The 25,894-nt window shown below is 41.1% G+C and overlaps 1 protein-coding gene across 4 annotated transcripts in view; it reads left to right on the forward strand.

Annotated features, from left to right (window-relative positions):
- The window catches only part of tuft1b (tuftelin 1b), a 35,460-nt gene extending 15,289 nt beyond the window's left edge, over nt 1-20,171 (forward strand). For 2 of the 4 annotated variants that reach the window (XM_064984046.1, XM_064984047.1), the window contains 10 exons: nt 9,024-9,200; nt 10,137-10,242; nt 10,324-10,421; nt 10,657-10,713; nt 12,678-12,773; nt 16,820-16,930; nt 18,663-18,886; nt 19,217-19,322; nt 19,682-19,765; nt 19,873-20,171. In XM_064984046.1, coding sequence (XP_064840118.1) covers nt 10,389-10,421; nt 10,657-10,713; nt 12,678-12,773; nt 16,820-16,930; nt 18,663-18,886; nt 19,217-19,322; nt 19,682-19,765; nt 19,873-19,977 — 816 coding nt within the window. In that variant the 5' untranslated portion in view covers nt 9,024-9,200; nt 10,137-10,242; nt 10,324-10,388 and the 3' untranslated portion in view covers nt 19,978-20,171. The remainder of the gene's footprint in view (nt 1-9,023; nt 9,201-10,136; nt 10,243-10,323; nt 10,422-10,656; nt 10,714-12,677; nt 12,774-16,819; nt 16,931-18,662; nt 18,887-19,216; nt 19,323-19,681; nt 19,766-19,872) is intronic. The other 2 variants (XM_064984049.1, XM_064984048.1) reach the window with 2 other exon arrangements.
- The last annotated feature ends 5,723 nt before the right edge of the window (nt 20,172-25,894 follow it).

The raw sequence follows: 25,894 nt of genomic DNA on the forward strand, positions 1-25,894 counted from the left end.
CGTTTAGCTCAGTACCTTAGCTTTCTTGGGAACAGGAACAATGGTGGCCCTCTTGAAGCATGTGGGAACAGCAGACTGGTATAGGGATTGATTGAATATGTCCGTAAACACACCAGCCAGCTGGTCTGCGCATGCTCTGAGGGCGCGGCTTGGGATGCCGTCTGGGCCTGCAGCCTTGCGAGGGTTAACACGTTTAAATGTTTTACTCACCTCGGCTGCAGTGAAGGAGAGTCCGCATGTTTTCGTTGCAGGCCGTGTCAGTGGCACTGTATTGTCCTCAAAGCGGGCAAAAAAGTTATTTAGTCTGCCTGCGAGCAAGACATCCTGGTCCGTGACTGGGCTGGTTTTCTTTTTGTAGTCCGTGAATGACTGTAGACCCTGCCCTGGGAGCCGTTGAATTGAGATTCTACTTTGTCTCTATACTGACGCTTAGCTTGTTTGATAGCCTTGCGAACAGAGGAGAAGTAGGATAAGGGTACGGCTAAAGACTATACGAACTGTCCGTCTAGCACTTTCAGAACATAGAGTAAAAGGAACAGGTTTCTGGGCATGATAGCATAGATTCAAGGCATAGTGTACAGACAAAGGTAAGGTAGGATGTGAGTACATTGGAGGTAAACCTAGGCATTGAGTAATGAAGAGAGAGATATAGTCTCTAGAGATGTTTCAACCAGGTGATGTCATCGCATATGTAGGAGGTGGAACAACATGGTTGGTTAAGGCATATTGAGCAGGGCTAGAGGCTCTACAGTGAAATAAGACAGTAATCACTAACCAGGACAGTAATGGACAAGGCATATTGATATTAGAGAGAGGCATGCGTAGCCAAGTGAACATATCGGTCCAGTGAGTGGTTGGGCTGGCTGGGGACACTGCGATTCAGACAGTTAGCAGGCTAACAAGCTAACAGTTAGTAGGCCGGTGCTAAACAAGATAGCAGCTAGTAGACCAGGGCAAGCTAACAGTTAGCAGGCTGGGTTAGGAAGCAAGCAGTTAGCATGGGTTAGCAGACCGGCAGGCAAGCTAGCAGTTAGCAGACCGGATTAGCAAGCAAGCAGTTAGCAAGGGCTAGCAGTTAGCAGACCGGGGCCCGGCAGTTAGCAGACCGGGTTAGCAAGCAAGCAGATAGCAGGGGCTAGAAAGTTAGCCTTTGCGGTTAGCTAGTTGTGAAGATCCAGATGAAAATGTTCAGTTTGCGCTAGGAATCCGGGGATAAAAATAACAGGTCTGTTAATGCTCTGGTTAGAGTAACGTTGTTCGATCTGGCGAGAGCTTTCCGAGCTGAAGGTTAGCTGATGACCGCTGGCAATGGTTTGCTGACTGATATCTGGTAGTTAGCTGGCTAGCTTCAGTTGAGGGATTCCAGATCCGAAGTAAATATAAATACTTTAGGAAAAAAAAGCTGATCCACACCACATTGGGTGGGGCAGGTTGCAGGTGAGTATTTAGATGATGAGGTTTAGCAAAATATTTTAAAGGATATGCGACAAAAACTATGTAAAAACGATATATACACGACAGGACAAAGACGTCTGACTGCTACACCATCTTGCATATATGTATATGGGATGTTCTTCCGTATCACATGCTTTTCATGTTTGCCTGTGAGTAATGTTCATGGACCTGTATGTGTGAGTTAATCGCCATAATCAAACTAAAAGTGCTTCATTAACAGTAAAAACTGTAACAACCAAGCACAAACTCCTGTTGACTCCGTCAGACAGCCAAGTCATACACACAAAACCCCCCTTGCGGAATTTGGAATGCTAAAACGAATCTCTGCCATGCAATGACTGTGAGAGAGCCAGGGAAGGAGTGTGTGGTGAAGGAAGAGAACATTTTGTCTCTGTGTTAGGGGCATGTGAGCAATGGGTGTGGTGTGGCTATACACTCTCTCTTGCTCTCTTTCTCTCTAGCTCTCTCTCTTCATCTGTCTTTGTGCCTCTGACTGAGATAAGCCCTGAGGCTGTCGCTCCCTGTGATCTCAAACTCTCATAGTGCAGAGAGCTGGCTGGTCCAACCACAACTGATGGTTTAGTGTTTTTTACAAGCCCTGCCATTACACACAATACATTATTAGAGGGAGAAAATCATTAAGGTACACGCTATACAACTTAATCTAGCTTGCCAACTTCAATCTAGGACTCTTAATCAACCACCACACATACTGTAAATACAGTACACTCAAAATGGTGCACACCCTGATACAAACATAACTATGCAAATACACATTACATTGATGCATGTACTGTACTCTATCCTCACATGCATGCAAATGGTCACATTCCTATGTACATTTTACTGTAGTACATGCTGTTTCTCAGTAGTCGTCACACTGTATCTTGATAGCTAATATCCCTGTCCTTGGGCCGCGCCACATGCAGTGCTCCACCCTTATCAGGCATCTCCTATTACAGCTGGATCTTCTATCACGGCTCACATGGTGAGTCAGATGGACTCATCTCCTGTCTTCACTCTTATCCATCACTTCTTCTACCCTCTGGATGGATGATGCCCCAGCCTATTCCACTTAAGGCAGAATGCTCCTGTGCAGACAAGCCTCTGCTTGACTGGCTCCCCTATTACAGTCAGAGGATCTGCAGATATGGAGCCACTAATTTGCAGGATGTGGTTTGAGAAGGACTGGGGGATGCAAAGGCTCACTTTATTGGAGCATAGTCATTGTAACATCAAAATTGGGGGTTAGATTCCTGTACGCCTATGAGTGTTAACTGTAAATGCCTGCTATATGACTAGGCTATATTATTACATAGACAGGCAGGGTGTTTTAGCGTGAGTGACTCGGTGTGATCCCACTCTCCCTCTTTTTAAACAAACATGTCTGTTCTTTACCATAGCTACATTATTGTATCTTTGATTTGCGCTAGGACCTAGACTATTACAGTACTTAGTATCACTGCAATACGTCCTCGTGCTGTGTGTGTTGCAGTCAGTGTTTTGTTTTACGTGTGTTGTTTACTGGTATGTCCTCCTCACTCCTAATTGGTAACAGATTGTGGTATGCTGGGAAGGTGTTGTCAGAGCCTGACACGATCATTATGATTACTGTGCTGTAATCACAGCTGTTGCACTCACGCTAAACAATTAGGGATGTGTATGGGTGTATCTACCGTATATATTTTTTAGGGGGACATTTTTGTATATTGGAAAATAATGAGCTCAAAGATGTTGATAATGAAATCTATCTCTGTTGTCTTGTGATTTTACCATTACAAATGTGATGACTGTCACATGAAAATGAATCATATTTAACATGGTAATACAACTGAATAAGGATGGAAAGGATAAAGATATTTATTTAAGGCACTTTATCGGACTCCAAAGCTGTGTGCCTTTGGACGTGGTCGGGGAGTCACAACTGTCCTAAGACACTTATGAAAATGCTTTGTTGTGAGTAAAAGAAGCCTATTGAAAAATATCTGTGTGTGAAAGAAGCCAATGGAAATTAGGGTAACCAAGACACATTTAGCTTGGCTGGATACAGATATCAAACGTATAATAGAGTCAATCCATTTTTCACAGCAACCCTTTTGATTTGAATGAAAATTTCAATACATATTTGCGCATTGTAGTAGTGCCAAGAAAGTAACTTTTTGGACCTGAACGCCAATACATTTTAAGAGATAAACTGTGTGTAGTGACCTTTCTGGTGCCAAGAGCTGCTGAGGCATCACCCAAGTGGGTGGCATACTCTGTGAAGGATAAGTCCAGTAGCTATAGGACTCAGGCTGGTTCCCAGAGTAGCCCTTTACATGATCATCACCAGACTCTTCATCAAGCATCTCCCTGATCAACAAATCAATAAAGTAGTGAGTGTACAGCTTGTATAACAGTGTAAATGTGCTGTCCCCTCAAAATAACTCAACACACAGCCATTAATGTCTAAACTGCTGGCAACAAAAGTGAGTACACCCCTAAGTGAAAATGTCCAAATTGGGCCCAATTAGCCATTTTCCCTCCCCGGTGTCATGTGACTCGTTAGTGTTACAAGGTCGCAGGTGTGTTTGGTGTCATGCTCTCACACTCCCTCATACTGACTGGTCACTGGAAGTTCAACATGGCACCTCATGGCAAAGAACTCTCTGAGGATCTGAAAAAAAGAATTGTTGCTCTACATAAAGATGGCCTGGGCTAAAAGAAGATTGCCAAGACCCTGAAACTGAGCTGCAGCACGGTAGCCAGGACCATACAGCAGTTTAACTGGACAGGTTCCACTCAGAACAGGCCTCGCCATGGTCGACCATTGGGAAATAGACGTATGAGTGCTGCCAGCATTGCTGCAGAGGTTGAAGGGGTGGGGGGTCAGCCTGTCAGTGCTCAGACCATATGCCGTACACTGCATCAAATTGGTCTGCATGCCTATAGTCCCAAAAGGAAGCCTCTTCTAAAGATGATGCACAAGAAAGCCCGCAAACAGTTTTCTGAAGACAAGCAGACTAAGGACATGGATTACTGGAACCATGTCCTGTGGTCTGATGAGACCAAGATAAACTTATTTGGTTCAGATGGTGTCAAGTGTGTGTGGCGGCAACCAGGTGAGGAGTACAAAGGCAAGTGTGTCTTGCCTACAGTCGAGCATGGTGGTGGGAGTGTCATGGTCTGGGGCTGTATGAGTGCTGCCGGTACTGGGGAGCTACAGTTCATTGAGGGAACCATGAATGCCAACATGTACTGTGACATACTGAAGCAGAGCATGATCCCCTCCCTTCGGAGACTGGGCCACAGGGCAGTATTCCAACATGATAACGACTCTAAACACACCTCTAAGACGACCACTGCCTTGCTAAAGAAGCTGAGGGTAAAGGTGATGGACTGGCCAAGCATGTCTCCAGACCTAAACCCTATTGAGCATCTGTGGGGCATCCTCAAACGGAAGGTGGAGGAGTGCAAGGTCTCTAACATCTACCAGCTCCGTGAAGTCGTCATGGTGGAGTGGAAGAGGACTCCAGTGGCAACCTGTGAAGCTCTGGTGATCTCCATGCCCAAAGAGGGTTAAGGCAGTGCTGGAAAATGATGGTGGCCACACAAATATTGACACTTTGGGCACAATTTGAACATTTTCACTGAGGGTGTACTCACTTTTGTTGCCAGCGGTTTAGACATTAATGGCTGTGTGTTGAGTTATTTTGAGGGGACAGCAAATTTACACTGTTATACAAGCTGTACACTCACTACATTACATTGTAGCAAAGTGTCATTTCTTCAGTGTTGTCACATGAAAAGTTATTCTCAAATATTTACAAAAATGTGAGGGGTGTACTCACTTTTGTGATATACTGTATATATATATGTGGGTTTTTGTATGTGTGTGTGAGTACACACACAGTGGGGCAAAAAAGTATTTAGTCAGCCACCAAATATGTAAGTTCTCCCACTTAAAAAGATGAGAGGCCTGTAATTTTCATCATAGGTACACTTCAACTATGACAGACAAAAATAGAAAAACAATTCCAGATAGGCTATTAGGCTTGTTGAGAACAAGTTCTCATTTACAACTGTAACCTGGCCAAGATAAAGCATAGCAGTGTGAACAGACAGAGTTACACATGGAGTAAACAATTAACAAGTAAATAACACAGTAAAAATAAAAAAAAGAGTCTACAGTGCCTTGCGAAAGTATTCGGCCCACTTGAACTTTGCGACCTTTTGCCACATTTCAGGCTTCAAACATAAAGATATAAAACTGTATTTTTTTGTGAAGAATCAACAAGTGGGACACAATCATGAAGTGGAACAACATTTATTGGATATTTCAAACTTTTTTAACAAATCAAAAACTGAAAAATTGGGCGTGCAAAATTATTCAGCCCCCTTAAGTTAATACTTTGAAGCGCCACCTTTTGCTGCGATTACAGCTGTAAGTCGCTTGGGGTATGTCTCTATCAGTTTTGCACATCGAGAGACTGAAATTTTTTCCCATTCCTCCTTGCAAAACAGCTCGAGCTCAGGGAGGTTGGATGGAGAGCATTTGTGAACAGCAGTTTTCAGTTCTTTCCACAGATTCTCGATTGGATTCAGGTCTGGACTTTGACTTGGCCATTCTAACACCTGGATATGTTTATTTTTGAACCATTCCATTGTAGATTTTGCTTTATGTTTTGGATCATTGTCTTGTTGGAAGACAAATCTCCGTCCCAGTCTCAGGTCTTTTGCAGACTCCATCAGGTTTTCTTCCAGAATGGTCCTGTATTTGGCTCCATCCATCTTCCCATCAATTTTAACCATCTTCCCTGTCCCTGCTGAAGAAAAGCAGGCCCAAACCATGATGCTGCCACCACCATGTTTGACAGTGGGTATGGTGTGTTCAGGGTGATGAGCTGTGTTGCTTTTACGCCAAACATAACGTTTTGCATTGTTGCCAAAAAGTTCAATTTTGGTTTCATCTGACCAGAGCACCTTCTTCCACATGTTTGGTATGTCTCCCAGGTGGTGTGTGGCAAACTTTAAACAACACTTTTTATGGATATCTTTAAGAATTGGCTTTCTTCTTGCCACTCTTCCTTAAAGGCCAGATTTGTGCAATATACGACTGATTGTTGTCCTATGGACAGAGTCTCCCACCTCAGCTGTAGATCTCTGCAGTTCATCCAGAGTGATCATGGGCCTCTTGGCTGCATCTCTGATCAGTCTTCTCCTTGTATGAGCTGAAAGTTTAGAGGGACGGCCAGGTCTTGGTAGATTTGCAGTGGTCTGATACTCCTTCCATTTCAATATTATCGCTTGCACATGGTCCTTGGGATGTTTAAAGCTTGGGAAATCTTTTTGTATCCAAATCCGGCTTTAAACTTCTTCACAACAGTATCTCGGAACTGTCTGGTGTGTTCCTTGTTCTTCATGATGCTCTCTGCGCTTTTAACGGACCTCTGAGAGGATAACAGTGCAGGTGCATTTATACGGAGACTTGATTACACACAGGTGGATTGTATTTATCATCATTAGTCATTTAGGTCAACATTTGATCATTCAGAGATCCTCACTGAACTTCTGGAGAGAGTTTGCTGCACTGAAAGTAAAGGGGGCTGAATAATTTTGCACGCCCAATTTTTAATTTTTTGATTTGTTAAAAAAGTTTGAAATATCCAATAAATGTCATCCCACTTCATGATTGTGTCCCACTTGTTGTTGATTCTTCACAAAAAAATACAGTTTTATATCTTTATGTTTGAAGCCTGAAATGTGGCAAAAGGTCGCATAGTTCAAGGAGGCCGAATACTTTCGCAAGGCACTGTATACATTGATGGAAGTAACAAGCTATCCACAATATAAAATTAAACACTTTACATGTTGCGTTTATATTTTTGTTCAGTGTACATAGAGCAAATGGGGTCTATATCAGTGGTTGTCAGTGCCGTTTAAAATGAGGGAGGCCATTTTTTTTCACGAGCATGGCCTTATTTCTATTACAGCATATTGGATGACTTTCAACAGCGATAGGTTTAGGCTACTACATGATACTCAAATTTCCCTTATACCCATCATGAGGTTGCTATAACCTTGCCTATGAATGAAAGTTTACAATGTGGGTGCAAACAGGTTGAGAGACAAATTTGAGGTGACAGACAGTGACATATGGAAAGACAGTGACATGCAGTACTGCCTTGCACACTTGCCTGCATCTAGCTGATGCTTATGGGTGTAATCATTAATCCAACAGTTGCAAACGAGAGTTTCTATTGGACAAATTCAGGTATGTTTATCCCCATTTTTGAACCATTTTCTTCCGTTTAAGAAAATTTCTCAACAGAATCGGCAGAAAGAATACACCCCTTATCACGCGTAAATTTCATTTTCAGTTCACAGTTAATTTTCACAGCAGCCACGTTGTATTCCTTCTCGCATTCATGCGCTCTCCTCCTCCCACCCCTTCCCTTCACTTGTAGATTTCAATGCACGACACATCAGCTGTATGTGACCAGGTTAAATAACCTTTCCAAACCAAACTACTACACACAGCCTAGATTGTTATCTCGATATTATCTAAAGTAACATCATAGTCAGCATAGCTAATTGAACTAACACGTTAGTAAACCCACTACATTCATGCAGTAACGTAACTTTCTAAATGTTTTACAATTTACATTTTTATGAAAGTCACTGAATAGGATGGTCCTCCCCTTCCTCCTCTGAAGAGCCTCCACTGGTCTATACTGAGCTGGATGAAGGGAGAGCCGGGTATAGAGGCAGTCGGACAAACACATTCAGGCTTGTAAGGGAACACATGCAGGCACACACAAACACACCTCTTCACCTCTCTGTACACACACTGTACACACAAGTTCAGGAAGGTTCATTATAAATAACATAAAGATGGATTAACTGCATTGAAACTCTCTATAGACGCAGGATCAGATCAGACAGTGAGATCTAGAGAAGCTGCCTTAACAGTTATGTTACGTAACGCCTCTCCGAAGTCTATTCACTCTCTTAATTCATGTGGAACTGCCGTTATAGAGTGTTTTATTTTCCCATTCAGACTGATGCTAAAGCAGTTAACCTCCCTTCTTAAAAAGGTTTTTTTTTCCCAAAAGTGAATGTTTGTTTATTTTTGAGGAAAGACTGTAACCTTATGACAATTAAATGACACATGTTTTAGGCCATAGAATGAAAAATTATTTAAAACATCAAAAGTTCGAAGTTAAGCGTTTAAAACTCATTTGATAAGGCTCCTTTTTATTGAACCTCTATTTAACTAGGCAAGTCAGTTAAGAACAAATTCTTCTTTACAGTGATGGCCTACCCCGGTCAAACCGGGACGGCGCTGGGCCAATTGTGCGCCGCCCTATGGGACTCCCAATCACAGCCAGATGTGATGCAGTTCAACATCTAGTTTTGGTTGAGTTTTCAAATAACGTGAATTCAACGAGAAATCAACAGAAAATGTCACCATGTCATTGGATTTAGGTTAAAGGTTTGGGGGAAAAATACCAAATCCCCTTACGTTGATGATTTTTTGCAAATTTATGTTTTTCCTGTATTCCTTTTTGCTATTCTCCTTTTTCTAGTCCTCCTGGTTTTGACCCTTGCCTGTTTCTGGACTCTGTACCTGCCTGCCTGACCATTCTGCCTGCCTTGACCACGAGCCTGTCTGCCACTCTGTACCTCCAGGACTCTGATCTGGTTTGGACCTTTTTCCTGTCCACGACCATTCTCTTGCCTACCCCTTTGGATTATTAAACATTGTAAGACTCCAACCATCTGCCTCCTGTGTCTGCATCTGGGTCTCACCTTGTGCATTGATACATTGATTCGACCAGTCTTTGGCCAGTGGGATGATTCCAGAATATACCATTGTTACTCAACCATTCTTTTTCAATAACTTAAGCATTGTCTATTTAATTGTAAATAATATAAGGAGGATCACCTGAGTTATTTCACATATTGTATGTCATAAATTAAGATTTACTAGAGTAACAGGTATTTTGACCACATTGAAATCTATGCCTAGTTATGATATAAAGTACACGATTTCATATTCAGTCTATACAGTAGTGAACAAATAGTCTATTAACAGTATATATTGCTATGTTGTCAACATTTTGCTGGTATTGCCAAAGGGACGGGACACAACTGTGAAGTGACAGCCATCCCTAATGTGGAATGTGTTGCTATTTAAGGACCTACAGTACTTAGTTGGACTGGTTTGACTTTTAGTTACTGTAATTTTAGGTCAGATCCAGAGTTGGATTAGAAAAGTGGTGCGGTGGAAACAACAGACAGTCAGTGTCTGCGTCCCAAATGGAACCAGCACCATTTCAACTTCAACATCATCCAATCACCGATTCTTAGTCTAATACAGTGACAACTAAAAGACACAATTTAATCCAATTAAACGTAAGCTAAATATGAAATGGTTTGCTATGGGCGTTAACAATGTCATAATCTTTTTGACAAGACAACATCACACATGTACAGAGACAGAGAGGTGCTTAGTCCTCTTGCCTCTGATTTCAAATTAGGTGCAGGCTGCTCAGACTCACTCTACAAGCACAGAATCAGTCAACCCAGTCATCAGAACAGTTCATTAACAAGGTAAATTGATCATTCTTTTTCTTCTCACTATTACTAAATAATAATCATGATTATATTGCATTGTATTCTTACTCTATTTCTCACAGTCACAGCCACAGTCAAACAGTGAATACCAGTCAACCAGTGAATACCAGACTAGCCAGAGGCTAAATCTGATCCGACCTTCGGGAAGAGAAAGTAGAGGTCCTTAAGGTGTGTATGAGCAAGTTTAAGCCTGTGTGCATTGGTGTGTATGTGATTTCAGAGCTTCCCTTGACTAACAGAATACCCCAGCTCTATTGTACAGGTGTACCTCGAGTCCCACAAACAGAGAAGGAAAACACCAGCAGAGTGTCAAGATGCTGACAGACGAGGTGTCTCAGATACAGGAGGTCAGTGAGTGCTGCCATCTTGATTTAGTTTTCTCTGCACCAGCAATATGGGAGAATGACTCAATATCACACAGTGGGTGGGGTTCTGTTGAAGGACAGGTAAATTAATGGGTGGTTTGGGTGTACAGAGGAAGGGTGTGTGTTGTTGATGTAAAGTCCTTCTAGTGTGTGTGTAGTCATGCTGGTGTAGTGGAAATAAAATATATAATGTGTGTTATGTGTTGTCTCTCTTTAGGTTCGGTACTGTCTGAAGACCTTGAGGGAACAGATGGCCACCAGACAGAATAACAAGGTACAATGCCTTCAGGAGGTATTCATACCCCTTGATTATTCCACATTCTGTTGTGTTACAGCCTGGTTTCAAAATTAATAAAATATTTATTTTTAAGTCAACTACACATAATACCTCATAATGGCAAAGTGAAAACATGTTTTTATAAAATGTTTCAAATGTATTGAAAATTAAATACATAATTATCTAATTTACATAAGTATTCACACCCCTGAGTCAATACATGTTCGAATCATCCTTGACAGCGATGACAGCTGAGTCTTTCTGGGTAAGTCTCTAAGAGCTTTGCACACCTGGATTGTACAATATTGGTACATTATTCTTTAAAAAAGTATCAAGCTCTGTCAAGTTGGTTGTTGATCATTGCTAGACAGCTATTTACAAGTCTTTCCATAGACTTTCAAGCCGATTTAATGCAAAACTGTAACTAGGACACTCAGGAACGTTCAAAGTTGTCTTGGTAAGCAACTCCAGTGTATATTTGGGATTTAGGTTACTGTCCTGCTGAAAGGTGAATTTATCTCGCAGTTTCTGGTGGAAAGCAGACTGAACCAGATTTTCCTCTAGGAATTTGCTCCATTCTGGTTATTTTTATTCTAGGAAAACTCGCCAGTTCTTAATGATTACAAGAATACCCATAACATGATGCAGTCACCACTATGCTTGAAAATATGGAGAGTGGTTCACAGTAATATGTTGTATTGGATTTGCCCCAAACATAACATTTTGCCAAATTTTTGCACGATTAATTTAGTGCTTTGTTGCAAACAGGATACATGTTTTCAAATATTTATATTATGTACAGGCTTCCTTCTTTTCACTCTGTCAGTTAGGTTAGTATTGTGGAGTAACTACAATGTTGTTGATCCATCGTCAGTTTTCCCCTATCACAGCCATTGAACTCTGTAATTGTATTGAAGTCACCATTGACTTCATGGTGAAATCCCTGAGCGGTTTACTTCCTCTCATGCCACTGAATAAGGAAGGGCGCATGTATCTTTGTAGTGACTAGGTGTATTGACACACCAACCAAAGCGTAATAACTTCACCAGGCTCAAAGGGATATTCAATGTTTTCCTTTTATTTTATTTACCCATCTACCAATAGGTGCCGTTCTTTGCGAGGCATTGGAAAACCTACCTGGTCTTGTGATTCAATCTGTGTTTGAAATGTACCAATTGACTGAGGCACCTAAGAGATAATTGCATGCGTGGGGTACAGAGATGAGGTAGTTATTCAAAAATTATGTTAAACACTATTATTGTCATGCCTGCTCTCACTTCCCCTCTCTGGTGCTCGAAGGCGCCAGGCTGCCTTTTATTACACACACCTGTCACCTTCATTACACGCATCAGCACTCATTGGACTCACTTGGACTTCACGTTGTTGATTGCACACTCTATATCTGTCTGTTCCTCAGTTTTGTTCCCCCTGTCAGCATTTTTGTCGTAATGATGTTTTGTTCCCCCGTCGAGACGCTGTTCTTGTTTTGTTTGATGTCCATTTTCCGTCAAATGTTCACTCCCTGTACTTGCTTCTCGTCTCCAAAGTCAAACCTTACTCTTATTGCACACAGAGTGAGTCCATGCAACTGATTATGTGACTTATTAAGCATATGTTTACTCCTGGCCTTTAGGCTTTAAGGCTTGCCATAACAAAGGGGTTCAATACTTATTGGCTCAAGAGAATTCATCTTTCATGTTTTATAAATTTGAATACATTTCTAAAAACAGAATTACACTTTGACATTATGAGGTATTGTGTGTAGGCCAGTGACACAAAATCTCAATTGAATCAATTTTAAACTCAGGCTGTAACACAACAACATGTGGGACAAAATATATATAATTTCTGAAGGCACTGTAGCTGTTTAACTCATTCTTTTAAATTCTAATACTCAAATACAAACAAATAGATACAAATACTGATGAAATAACTCCACTAACCCCTGCTCTATCCTTCAGTTTCCAGCCAATGGTTACAAAGTCAGTGTCACCCTGCCTACCAACCCAGCAATTGTCACAAATTGTAAAATTGTTGGGACTGAGTCAGAAACAAATGTAAGACCTTATTTGCATATCAGCATTTACTCAAACTTTTGTTCCCTTAAATATTTTGTTTGTTTGCATCAGTTCCACATTAGTGCTTCATAGAAAAAAAGTATTTAACTACTGTGTAGACGATTTGAATAGGAATTTGTATATGAACTGAAAATTACATTTATATTCAAATTATAAAATACTTTTAAAAACATAAATTTTTCACAAACCACATCCCTCTGTTTTTTTAAATGGCTGCTGGTCTCCATTTTAAAAGTATAGTGATATAGACCACACACAGAGGTCACACACACACATGCGAACAACATATCCAATTTCAGTGCATCACAACATAGCATCATGTAAAAGGACTTCAGACAGCCATTACCTACAGTGGTGAGAGAACGTCTGTAAACCCTTTAGATTTTTACTGTATTTCTGCATAGATTTGACCTAGTCTAAATAATAGATCAAGTTGATCAAACCTGATTAAACTAAAATCAATTGTACTTTTTAATTGATCCAACATTTAACTTCTTTGTCTGAAAGAGTTTATGAACCTCTAAATGAATGAGCTCAATTAAGTGTATTCAAGTAATCAAAAGTTTAGTATATGGTCCTGTATTCCTTGCATTCGATGACTACATGAAGCTTGTAACTCTACCAACCCGTTGTATGCATTTGCATTTGGGGGTTACAGTATGTTTTGCCCAATACCGGAACTGAATGGTGAATAGTGAATGGTGAAAAATGTCCATTTTGGAGTCACTTTTATTGTAAGACAGCATATTAACATGTTTTGTTGTAGTAGTGTTCAGAAACATATTCTATTCTTGTTCACAATAAAACTGACTCCAAAATGCCACAAGACATTATTCACCATTCAGTTCAGGTTGGGAAAAACTTAACCCAAAACACACACAAAAAAACTGCAAATGCATACAACGAGTTTGTAGAGTTACAAGCTTGATGTAGTCATTGCATGCAAGGAATATGGGAACAAATACAAAACTGTTGATTACTTTATTGAGCTCATTAATCTAGAGGTTCACATGCTTTTTCCAACAAAGACATTGAATGATGGATCAATTTGCTCAATAAAGAAATATAAAAGTAATTTAATCAGGTTCACTTTATCTTAACAGCTCTTAACCAACCATGCTATTTTTGTTCGTTTTTTTTGCATTGTTCGTAACTTGTTTTGCACATAATGTTGCTGCTACCATCTCTTATGACTGAAAAGAGCTTCTGGACATCAGAACACTGATTCCTAACCTCAGATTAGACAAAAAGTTTTTCTTCAATGAGTCGGATGGGAGGGACACCCGACCAGGCCCAGATCCACGTCATTCTCTAGAAAAGGAAACAGAGATTTTGCAGAAAAAGATCAGAGTGCCTTGTGAGGATCAGGAGACGAGTGTCTAATCTGCCTTTGCCTTCCGTCCTGCTAGCTAGCGTTCAATCGCTGGAAATAAATGGGACGAACTGAAAGCACATATATACTACCAACGGCACATTAAAAACTGTAATATCTTATGTTTCACCGAGTCGTGGCTGAACTACGACATTAAGAACATACAGCTGGCAGGTTATACACTCTATCGGCAGGATAGAACAGCAGCCTCGGGTAAGATACGGGGCAGGCGCATATGCATAAATGTAAACAACAGCTGGTGCACGACATCTAAGGAAGTCTCAAGGTTTTGCTCACCTGAGGTAGAGTATCTCATGATAAGCTGTAGACCACACTATCTACCTGTATTTTTTTGTAACTATCTACATACCACAGACCGGTGCTGTCACTAAAAGCGCACTCAATGAGCTGTATATACCGCCATATGCAAACAGAAAACACTCATCCAAAGGCGGCGCTCCTAGTGGCCAGGGACTTTAATGCAGTGAAACTTAAATTAGTTTTACCTCATATCTATCAGCATGTTAAATGTGGAACCAGAGGGGAAACAATTCTAGACCACCTTTACTCCACACACAGAGACGTGTACAAAGGTCTCCCTCGCTCTCCATTTGGCAAATCTGACCATAATTCTATCCTCCTGATTCCTGCTTACACAAGCAACAATTAAAGCAGGAAGCACCAGTGACTTGTCCTATAACAAAGTGGTCAGATGAAGCAGATGCAAAACTACAGGACTGTTTTGCTTGCACAGACTGGAATATGTTCCAGGATTCTTCCGATAGCATTGAGGAATACACCACATCAGTCACTGGCTTTATCAATAAGTGCATCGAGGATGTCGTCCCAACAGTGACTGTACGTACATACACCAACCAGAAGCCATGGATTACAGGCAACATTCATACTGAGCTGAAGGGTAGAGCTGCTGCTTTCAAGGAGTGGGACTCTAACCCGGAAGCTTATAAGAAATTCCGCTATGCCCTCCTGACGAACCATCAAGCAGGCAAAGCGTCAGTACAGAACTAAGATCTAATCATACTACACTGGCTCCGACGCTCATTCGAATGTGGCAAGGCTTGCAAACTACTCCAACACCGTCATTAAGTTTGATGATGACACAACAGATGACAACGACGAGACAGCCTATAGGGAGGTCAGAGACCTGACCATGTGGTGCAAGGGCAACAACTTCTCCCTCAACGTGATCACGAAAAAGGAGATGATTGTGGACTACAGGAAAAGAAGGACCGAGCACGCCTCCCATTCGTATCGACGTGTCTGTAGTCGAGCAGGTTGAAAGCTTCAAGTTCCTTGGCATCCACATCATCAACAAGATAACATGGTCCAAGCACACCAAGATAGTCGTGAAGAGGGCACGACAAAACCTATTGCCCCTCAGGAGATTTGGCATGGGTCCTCAGGTCCTCAAAAGGTTTTACAGCTGCACCATCGAGAGCATCCTGACAGGTTGCATCACTGCCTGGTATGGCAACTGCTCGGCCTCCGACCCCAAGACACTACAGAGGGTAGTGTGTACAGCCCAGGACATCACTGGGGCCAGGCTTCCTGCCATCCAGGACCTCTATATCAGGCGGTGTCAGAGGAAGGCCCTAAAAATTGTCAAGCCATAAGACTTCTGAACAGCTAATCAAATGGCTACCGGGACTATTTGCATTGATTTATTATTAGGACATAGATAAAGAGCTGATCACATGTTATGTCAAATCTATGCAGAAATACAGAAAATGCTGAAGAGTTAACTAAGTTTCTCTCAGCATTAGTAGGAATAACAATACATTCTAAGTGAATGCACTGTATGTCTGGACAGTGATTGTATTATATGATCCGTCCTTTGGTTAGAGTCTTGTTACGATGCCTTCCGATTAAATCAAATCACATTTTATTGGTCACATACATGTGATTAGCAGATGTTATTGCTAGTGTAGCGAAATGCTTGTGTTTCTAGCTCCGACAGTGCAGTAATATCTGACAAGTCATATCTAACAAATTACACAACTTATACCCAATACACACAAATCTAAGTAGGAATTAATTAAGTCTATATACATAAGGACGAGCGATGTCATAGCGGAACGGACTAAGATACAGAAGAATAGTATAGAATACAGTATATACATATGAGATGAGTAATGCCAGATATGTAAAAATTATTAAAGTGACTAGTGTTCCTTTCCTTAAAGTGGCCAGTGATTTCTAGTCTATGCCTGTAGGCAGCAGCCTCTAATGTGCTAGTGATGGCTGTTTAACAGTCTGATGGCCTTGAGATAAAAGCTGTTTTTCAGTCTCCTGGTCCCAGCTTTGATGCACCTCGCCTTCTGGATGATAGTGGGGTGAACAGGCAGTGGCCTTGATGATCTTTTTGGCCTTTTTAGCCATTCTAAACTGTGTTAATGTTAGGGAACACAATACATGGTGTGGTATTTTATTGGGAAAACCAGTGTGTTTAGCTGGCAGACACCTGACATTTACCTGACACACCAACCCATTTAGGTGGCCTTTTACCTCAAGCAAATACGGAAATGGTATGCAAATGGCATGTCAGCACCGAGCACTCTGTATGTTTGTGTTTGCTCTGTATTCAAGTTCATTGAGCTTGTACTTAGCCTAATCTATGTCTCTCTCTTTAAAGGTCAGGGAGAATTCAGAGGACAGTGCAAAGATAAGGGAGGTGAGCAAGCGCTTGCATGCCCAGCTGAAGGAGTCAGAGAAGAGACACAAGGAGGAGAGAGACAGAATGCAGGTCAGTGTATGGATAGATTCTCTCTCAAAACTTTGGACACATGTACTCATTTTAATTTTTTTCTTTATTTTTACTATTTTCTACCATGTACAATAATTGTGAAGACATCAAAACTATGAAATAACACACATGGAATAATTTAGTAACCGGCAAAGTATTGTTAAACAAATCAAAATCTATTTTATATTTGAGATTCTTCTCAATCAGCTTCATGAGGTAGTCACCTGTAATGCATTTCAATTAACAGGTGTGCCTTGTTAAAAGTTTTAAAAAAAAGGTGTTTGACCCAATCAGTTGTGTTGTGACAAGGTAGGGTTGGTATACAGAAGATTGCCCTATTTGGTAAAAGACCAAGTCCATATTATGGCAAGAACAGCTCAAATAACCAAAGAGAAATTACAGTCCATCATTACTTTAAAACAAGAAGGTCAGTCAATTTGGAAAATTTCAAGAACTTTCAATGTTTCTTCATGTGCAGTTGCAAAAACCATCAAACGCTATGATGAAATTGGATCTTATGAGGGCCGCCACAGGAAAGGAAGACCCAGTGTTACCTCTGCTGCAGTGGATAAGTTCATTATCCTCAGAATTTGCACCACAAATAAATGCTTTACAGAGTTCAAGTAACAGACACACCTCAGCATCAACTGTTCAGAGGAGACTGTGTGAATCAGGCCATCATGGTCGAATTGCTGCGAAGAAACCACTACTAAAGGACACAAATTAGAAGAAGAGACTTGCTTGGGCCATGAAACACGAGCAATGGACATTAGACAGGTGGAAATCTGTCCTTTGGTCTGATGAGTCCAAATTTGAGCTTTTTGGTTCCAACTGCCGTGTCTTTGTGAGGCGCAGAGTAGGTGAACGGATGATCTCCGCATGTGTGGTTCCCACCGTGAAGCATGGAGAAGGAGGTGTGATGATGTGGGAGTGCTTTGCTGGTGACACTGTCTGTGCTTTATTTAGAATTCAAGGCATACTTAACCAGCATGGCTACCACAGCAGCGATACGCCACCCCATCTGGTTTGCTCTTAGTGGAACTATCATTTGTTTTTCAGCAGGACAATGACCCAACACATCTCCAGGCTGTGTAAGGGCTATTTAACCAAGAAGGAGAGTGATGGAGATGACCTAGCCTCCACAATCACACGACCTCAACCCAATTGAGATGGTTTGGCATGATTTGGACCGCAGAGTAAAGGAAAAGCAGCCAACAAGTGCTCAGCATATGTGGGAACTCCTTCAAGACTGTTGGAAAAACATTCTAGGTGAGGCTGGTTGAAAGAATGCCAAGAGTGTGCAAAGCTGTCATCAAGGCAAAGGGTGGCAACTTTGAATAATCTAAAATGTAAAATATATTTTGATTTGTTTAACACTTTTTATTGGTTACTACTTGATGCCATATGTGTTATTTCATAGGTTTGATGTCTTCACTATTATTATACAATGTAGAAAATAGTAAAAAATAAAGAAAAACCCTTGAATGAGTAGGTGTGTCCTAACTTTTGACTGGTACTGTAGATTGACTGGTACTATTGATAAGAATGACCTAGAAGTATTACTGTTGACCCCTAAAGACTGAGGGCTCAGTTATTCATCTTTGATATTAGTATTGGTATTTGCATTTAAGCCATTCCAGTCCACTGATCATGTAACACATTTTAACTATTTCCTGACCATTACTGTAACTAGATTTAATTGGGCACTTTACTTATCTGGCTCCCCCTGCAGGCTGAAAACGATGAGTTCAGCCGGCGCCTGGACGAGCAGTCGAAGCACCTGCAGTGGGTGGAGGGGGAGGCGGGGGAGCGAGGTCAGAAGGTGGAGGAGTTGCAGAGGCTGCTGGGGGGCATGGAGCTGGAGGGTGCTGTCCTGAGGGGCAAAATAGCCGCCAGTGAGGCCGAACTGCTGCAGCTGAGAGCAGCCAAGGAGGGGGTGCAGGAGAAAAAGCAGAGGTGAAGAGGCTCTGTCACCATAACGACTACAAATCAGTCATAAAACGGAAACGTAGATTGTCTGCACATAGTATCACATATAAAACTCCTACACTACTCTACATGAGTTGTATATGAGATACTATACAAACATTACAGTCCTCAGCAGCAGGCATTGCTACTGTATAGACTACATCGTTAATGAATTGCCATATTTATCCAAGATACTTAAAAGGATACTGTATACTCTCTTTAAACTTTGGACCCATTAAATATGGCAAGTTTAAATATAGTGTAAATATTATGGTAATTGTGCTTATGTAACCAGTGGGTTGTGGTGTGTGTTGTCAGAACTGAGGAGCTGGAGAAGGAGCTGGCTGTCCTGAAGGAGAAAATTCATCACCTGGACGACATGCTGAAGAGCCAGCAGAGGAAGGTCCGCCACATGATCGAACAGGTGAGAACACACACATATGGAAGCATGTACGCACGTACACACATGCGGCAGATACACACAGGTGGATGTGCACGGAGCGTACATGCACATACACACACAATCATACACAAACACACACAAACCCTGCATGCGTAGCAGCCATCAATGGGAAAATGATATTGAAAAGGAGGGATTAGAGGGTTCCTAATTGCTCTGGTTTTAAAGGCAATAGGGGAGTTACTGTAAGCCAAGCTAAACTGTTTGCTGAAACAGAACACTCATCATGAATAAGTGATGAAGCATCCTTTTCTGTGGAAGTTAGAGTGAATGTTGGTTTTCCTCTGTAGTATCTAAGTGTATTTGTTTTGTGTGTGTTACAGCTGCAGAACTCACGGACAGTAATACAGGAGAGAGAGAGAGTGATCAGGGATCTAGAGGAGAAGGTGGCTTTTCTGGAAGCTGAGGTCAGTACTCATACAGCTATTTGTGTTGTGGTGTGTGTTTGAGGGATAGGGGTCCCTGTGTTAGGTCCCTCTCTGTCTGAATGACCTTTGACCCCTCTCCTCTCCAGAACACAGAGATGCGTGACCAAATAGAGTACTTCCTGGAGGGTCAGAAGCCTGCTTCTCCGCCCACCAAAGAATGCAAACCCACTCCCCAGATTATCTACAGGTGACAACAACACCTTCCTGTCTTATCTCTATAGGGCCGGTTTCCCGGACACAGATCAAAACCTATTCCAGGACTAAAAAGCTATTGTAATGGAGATTTTTCATTGAGTCAAAAATATATATATATATTTACACAAAAATCAATTCAGTTAATGTGTGGTTGTCTTCATGAACAACACAGCAGCAACACAGTATAATGTTCCAGGATAGAAATGAGGGCCAAGGAAGTTGGTATATATCTGTTATTTTGCCCACCTTCATCAATGCACGGAAATAAGTCACTTCCTTCAATCTGAGTCATCGAGATCAAGTCCTGAGCAGAGGGAGATAAAGATCAAGAGAGATGGATAGAGGAAGTGATAAAATGAGCGAGACAGCTGGTTGGTGTGTGTGTGTGTTTGTATATACAGTTGAATTTGGAAGTTTACACTTAGGTTGGAGTCATTAAAAGTCCTTTTTCAACCACTTCACAAATTTCTTGTTAACAAATTATAGTTTTGGCAAGTCGGTTAGGACATCTACTTTGAGCATTACACATAATTTTTCCAACAATTGTTTACAGACAGATGAGTTCACTTATCATTTACATTTACATTTAAGTCATTTAGCAGACGCTCTTATCCAGAGCGACTTGCAAATTGGTGAATTCACCTTCTGACATCCAGTGGGTCAGAAGTGGGTCAGAAGATTACATACACAGTTGACTGTGCCTTTAAAAAGCTTGGAAAATTCTAGAAAAGGATGTCATGGCTTTAGAAACTTCTGATAGGCTAATTGACATAATTTGAGTCAATTGGAGGTGTACCTGTGGATGAATTCCAAGGCCTACCTTCAAACTCAGTGCCTCTTTTCTTGACATTATGGGAAAATCAAAAGAAATCAGCAAAGACATCAGAAAAAAAATTGTAGACCACCACAAGTCTGGTTCGTACTTGGGCAGAATTGAAAAAGCGTGCGTCAGCAAGGAGGCCTACAAACCTAATTCAGTTACACCAGCTCTGTCAGGAGGAATGGGCCACAATTCACCCAACTTATTGTGGGAAGCTTGTGGATGGCTACCCGAAACGTTTGACCCAAGTTAAACAATTTAAAGGCAATGCTACCAAATACTAATTGAGTGTATGTAAACTTCTGACCCACTGGGAATGAGATGAAAGAGATAAAAGCTGAAATGAATAATTCTCTCTCCTATTATTCTGACATTTCACATTCTTAAAATAAAGTGGTGATCCTAACAGGGAATTTTTACTAGGATCAAATGTCAGTACTTGTGAGAAACTGAGTTTAAATGTATTTGGCTAAGGTGTATGTAAACCTCCGACATCAACTGTATACACTACCGTTCAAAAGTTTGTGGTCACTTAGAAATGTCCTTGTTTTTGAAAGAACCACATTTTTTAGTCCATTTAAAATAGATTAGAAAGAGCAGTGGGAGGTCCCCGGTGCACAACTGAGCAAGAGGACAAGTACAATACTGGCCTTCTAGGCAGAGTTACAAAGAAAAACCCATATCTCAGACTGGCCAATAAAAATAAAAGATTAAGATGGGCAAAATAACACACACTGGACAGAGGAACTCTGCCTAGAAGGCCAGCATCCCGGAGTAACCTCTTCACTGTTGACATTGAGACTTGTGTTTTGCAGGTACTATTTAATGAAGCTACCAGTTGAGGACTTGTGAGGTGTCTGTTTCTCAAACTAGACACTCTAATGTACTTGTCCTCTTGCTCAGTTGTGCACCGGGGCCTCCCACTCTTTCTATTCTGGTTAGAGCCAGTTTGCACTGTTCTGTGAAGGGAATAGTACACAGCGTTGTACGAGATCTTCAGTTTCTTGACAATTTCTAGCACTGAATAGACCTAATTTCTCAGAACAAGAAAAGACTGACGACTTTCAGAAAAAAGTTATTATTTTCTGGCCATTTTGAGCCTGTTTTCGAACCCGTAAATGCTGATGCTCCAGATACTCAACTAGTCTAAAGAAGGAACGTTTTATTGCTTCTTTAATCAGAACAACAGTTTTCAGCTGTGCTAACATAATTGCAAAAAGGTTTTCTAATGATCAATTAGCCTTTTAAAATGATAAACTTGGATAACCTAACACAACGTGCCATTGGAACACAGGAGTGATGGTTGCTGATAATGGGCCTCTGTACGCCTATGTAAACATTCCATAACAAATCATCAGTTTCCCGCTACAATAGTCATTTACAACATTAACAATGTCTACACTGTATTTCTGAATTTGATGTTATTTTAATGGGCAAAAAAATTGCTTTTCTTTCAATAACAAGGATGTTTCGAAGTGACCCCAAACTTTTGAATGGTAGTGTGTGTGTGTATATATATATATATATATATTTATATAGCCAGCTCCTAGCGTTGATACTGATATCTGTTGGTTCGTTGTGATTTGATGCCTGACATGCTCTTGATAAACCCGATGGTAACAAAGCACTCTGGTTACAGTGACAGGCCCAGTTCCATCGTTACTTTATTGCTTGAGGCATAACCGTATTTGAGTTTTATGCATTAGAGTTTTATGTGTGCATTATTGTCTCTCTCAACTTTTCCCAAAATTGATATCTAGATTTGGTATCTAGAATTGGGAATTTCGCCAGTATGACTTGATATAAGAAAGAGTGAGCTCATTTTCAAGTCGGTGCTCAATTGACACCTTTTAAAATAGTTGATGGCTGTGTTTTCTAGTTAACCCCTGGGAGAGACAATCAAGACAAAGCAGTTACTCACACACACTGGGGGAATTTTCAGCACCCAGTTCCGTAGCCTATTTACCCAAGATACCTCTGCTTCAGGGTCCATAGGTCACATTCCTGTGTTTGCAGTGCACCTTTCACACACAGTTGCAGTTGCATGTTAACAATAAGATGTCTCTGATTTCATCTACTTGGTTTTGTCTGAAATTAGATGGCCTTGACGGTATAATGTTTTTTTCTCCCCAATTTCGTGATATCCAATTGGTAGTTACAATCTTGTCCCATCGCTGCAACTCCCGCACGGACTCGGGAGAGGCAAAGGTCGGGAGACATGCGTCCTCCAAAACACGGCCCTGCCAAGCCGCTCTGCTTCTTGACCCACTGCTTGCTTAACCCGCGAGCCAGCCGCACCAATGTGTTGGAGAAAACGCAGTACAACTGGCGACCGAAGTCAGCTTGCATGCCCCCGGACGCTAGAGCACAATTGAACAAGGCCATCCCGGCCGGCCAAACCCTCCCCTAACCCGGACGATGCTTGGCCAATTGTGCGCCGCCTCATGGGTCTCCCAGTCGTGGCTGGCTGCGACACAGCCTGGGATGGAACCCGGGTCTGTAGTGATGCCTCTAGCACTGAATGCAGTGCCTTAGACCGCTGCGTCACTCGGGAGGCCCCCATTGATGGTATAATTTCAAAGGAGGTAGTTTAACGCACTATCATTACACCCTGCATGCATATAACTTCTGATGATTATAGTGTGTCCCCCAAATGGCACCCTATTCCCCCTTTTGGACCCTGGTCAAAAGTAATGAACTACATAGGGATTATGGTTGCATTTGGGACGCAACAATTGTGTGGTATTTTGCAACCATTGTGTGGCTATACCGTTAGTACCAATTTTGTTGTCTGGTTTAAGAGCTCTTATTTTGTGAAACAAAATATATTTTTCTGTTACAGTTATGGGCCTTTTTACAAACCAAACTTATTTAATGTGAAAACCGTCCCTCTGTCTATTGTAGATATAAGTTGTGTAGTAGCTTTGTGCATGAGGTCTTTGTACTTTTATCTGTGTCTTTGTCAAAATAAAGCTTATTTAAAGTAGTTGAAAAAGTTGTTCCCTCCTTTTTCTGTCCCACATGTTAGATGTCATTAGAGAAATCAAAAAAACATAATACACTTTATTATGGAGGGTGATCAGTGCCAATTCAAAATTGCAATGCTTAGATTCTGAATTGAAATGCGAAAATTCTAAATGTGTTTATATTTTCGTATCAATGTTCATGATTCTTACACCAATTCATTTTCAATGTTAAAATAAAATGAAAATGGCTGCTTGAAAATTGGAAACGGTAAATGGAAATTCTAAATGAAAATGGTAAACAGAAAATGGCAAATGATTAAGGGAAAATTGTAAATGCAAAGTGAAATGGAAAGTAGCTGTTTTAATTTTCCAACTGCCCAATTTAGCATTTTCACTTTTTATTTTCAAATTCCTTCCTGGAGGTGTGAACCAGGAGAGCAACAAGACATCAAACACCATGCAGGGATACATCCTAGCCATGTGACACTCTGTGCATTGACTTTAGACTAGCGTAACTGACAGGGTTCGAACCTTGTGTCCTTTACACCAAAGCCTAAGAAATGTATCTTGGGGAGCCAATGCAATTTTTTTGGTCTCAGGCAAAGTTACTTATCACATGTGCATGGTCATTTTGTCATGACTAATGCTGTTCTTTTCGCTAAAACATAATACCAATTAATTGTTTTTAGGATTTTTTTAAAATTCTCCTGACCGTCTAGCTTTTTATTATATTATTATCACACCTATAATATATACAGTTCTGGCCAATTATGAGTGCACCCTTGCACTTTTAAATAATTCACCATTTCTTCTCAAATAATCATAATAAACACCGTGGTAGTAGATTTTCAACATTGGGGAACCAATTTTATTTTTGTCAACTTAAGTTTCCATGTATTTTTTATTTTTATAAAGACAAATGATATGGACAAATGATATGTACCCTGGAGTTAGTACAGCATAGCCTTCGGCCAAGAACACTCCAGGCTTCTTGTAGCCATCAATGAGCTTGCTGCACCTTTTAAATGGCAATTTGGCCCACTCTTCAGCAGCAAACTGTTCTAAGTCTTCGATGTTTGAGGCGTGATGTCCACTATACGTCTATTGCTTCATTTGGTCATTGGTAAACATAGGAAGACACCACTGCTGAAGGAGACTAGAAAACCTGAATAAACTTGTCAAAAACCCACCCAAACAACCCTAAATCCCAGGTGAAATGTTGTGGACCAATGTTTGAGCTATTTGGCAGTATAGATCAGTGCTGTGTTTACCGACAACCAAACAAAGCAGTCAAGGAAAAGAACACCATCCTTACAATCAAAAATCGGGGAGGTTTAAAGATTGTGTGGTTGCTTTTCTGCCTCTGGTACTGGGGGCCTTGATCGTGCGCAAGGCATCATGAAATCAGCAGATTATCAGGTGTTTGAGTCCAATGTTCAACCCAGGTTCCAAAAAAATGGGTGTCCATTGAAGGCTGTAGGTCTTCCAGCAGTACAATGACCCAAAACACACATCAAAAAGCACCTTGGAATGGTTCAAGAAGAAACACTGGACTGTTCTGGAGTGGCCAGCAAAGAGTCCAGATCTGAATCATATCCATAACCTATGGCGAGAGAAGAAAACAGCAATTGGTGGAGGGCACCCCTCAAACAATGAAGAATTAGAGAAGTTTGCTGCTGAATGGGCCAAATTGTTTGAAGGGTACCCTCCACCAATTGATGTTTTCATCTCTCGCCACAGGTTATGGATGTGATTCAAATCTGGACTCTTCGCTCTGAATTGTTTAAGAAAAGTACAAGTCTGACCATATAAATGGTCAGAACTGTAGGTACATTCTCCTTTCTACATACTTTATCTGGTTTACACTGAATGCATTTTTCCATTCTGAAATTAATTTCTACATTTATTTACACCATTATGCTTAGATGGATTCCAATGACAGAAAATCCCGTCATATTTGTGATGTGTCTCTGTGAGGAGGAAGAGGTCAAAGGATGGTGAATTGTAACTCAGGTGGTTTAGTTACCAGACATGATGAGTAGGCCTAACCTTGCCTGAGATCTGAAGAGTTGCATTGGCTCCCTGAGTCAATGCCTAGGCTTCAGCTTAGCATGTCTATGCTTTTCT

This window comes from Oncorhynchus masou, chromosome 13 (assembly GCF_036934945.1).
Source record: "Oncorhynchus masou masou isolate Uvic2021 chromosome 13, UVic_Omas_1.1, whole genome shotgun sequence".
NCBI classification, from domain to species: Eukaryota; Metazoa; Chordata; class Actinopteri; order Salmoniformes; family Salmonidae; genus Oncorhynchus; species Oncorhynchus masou.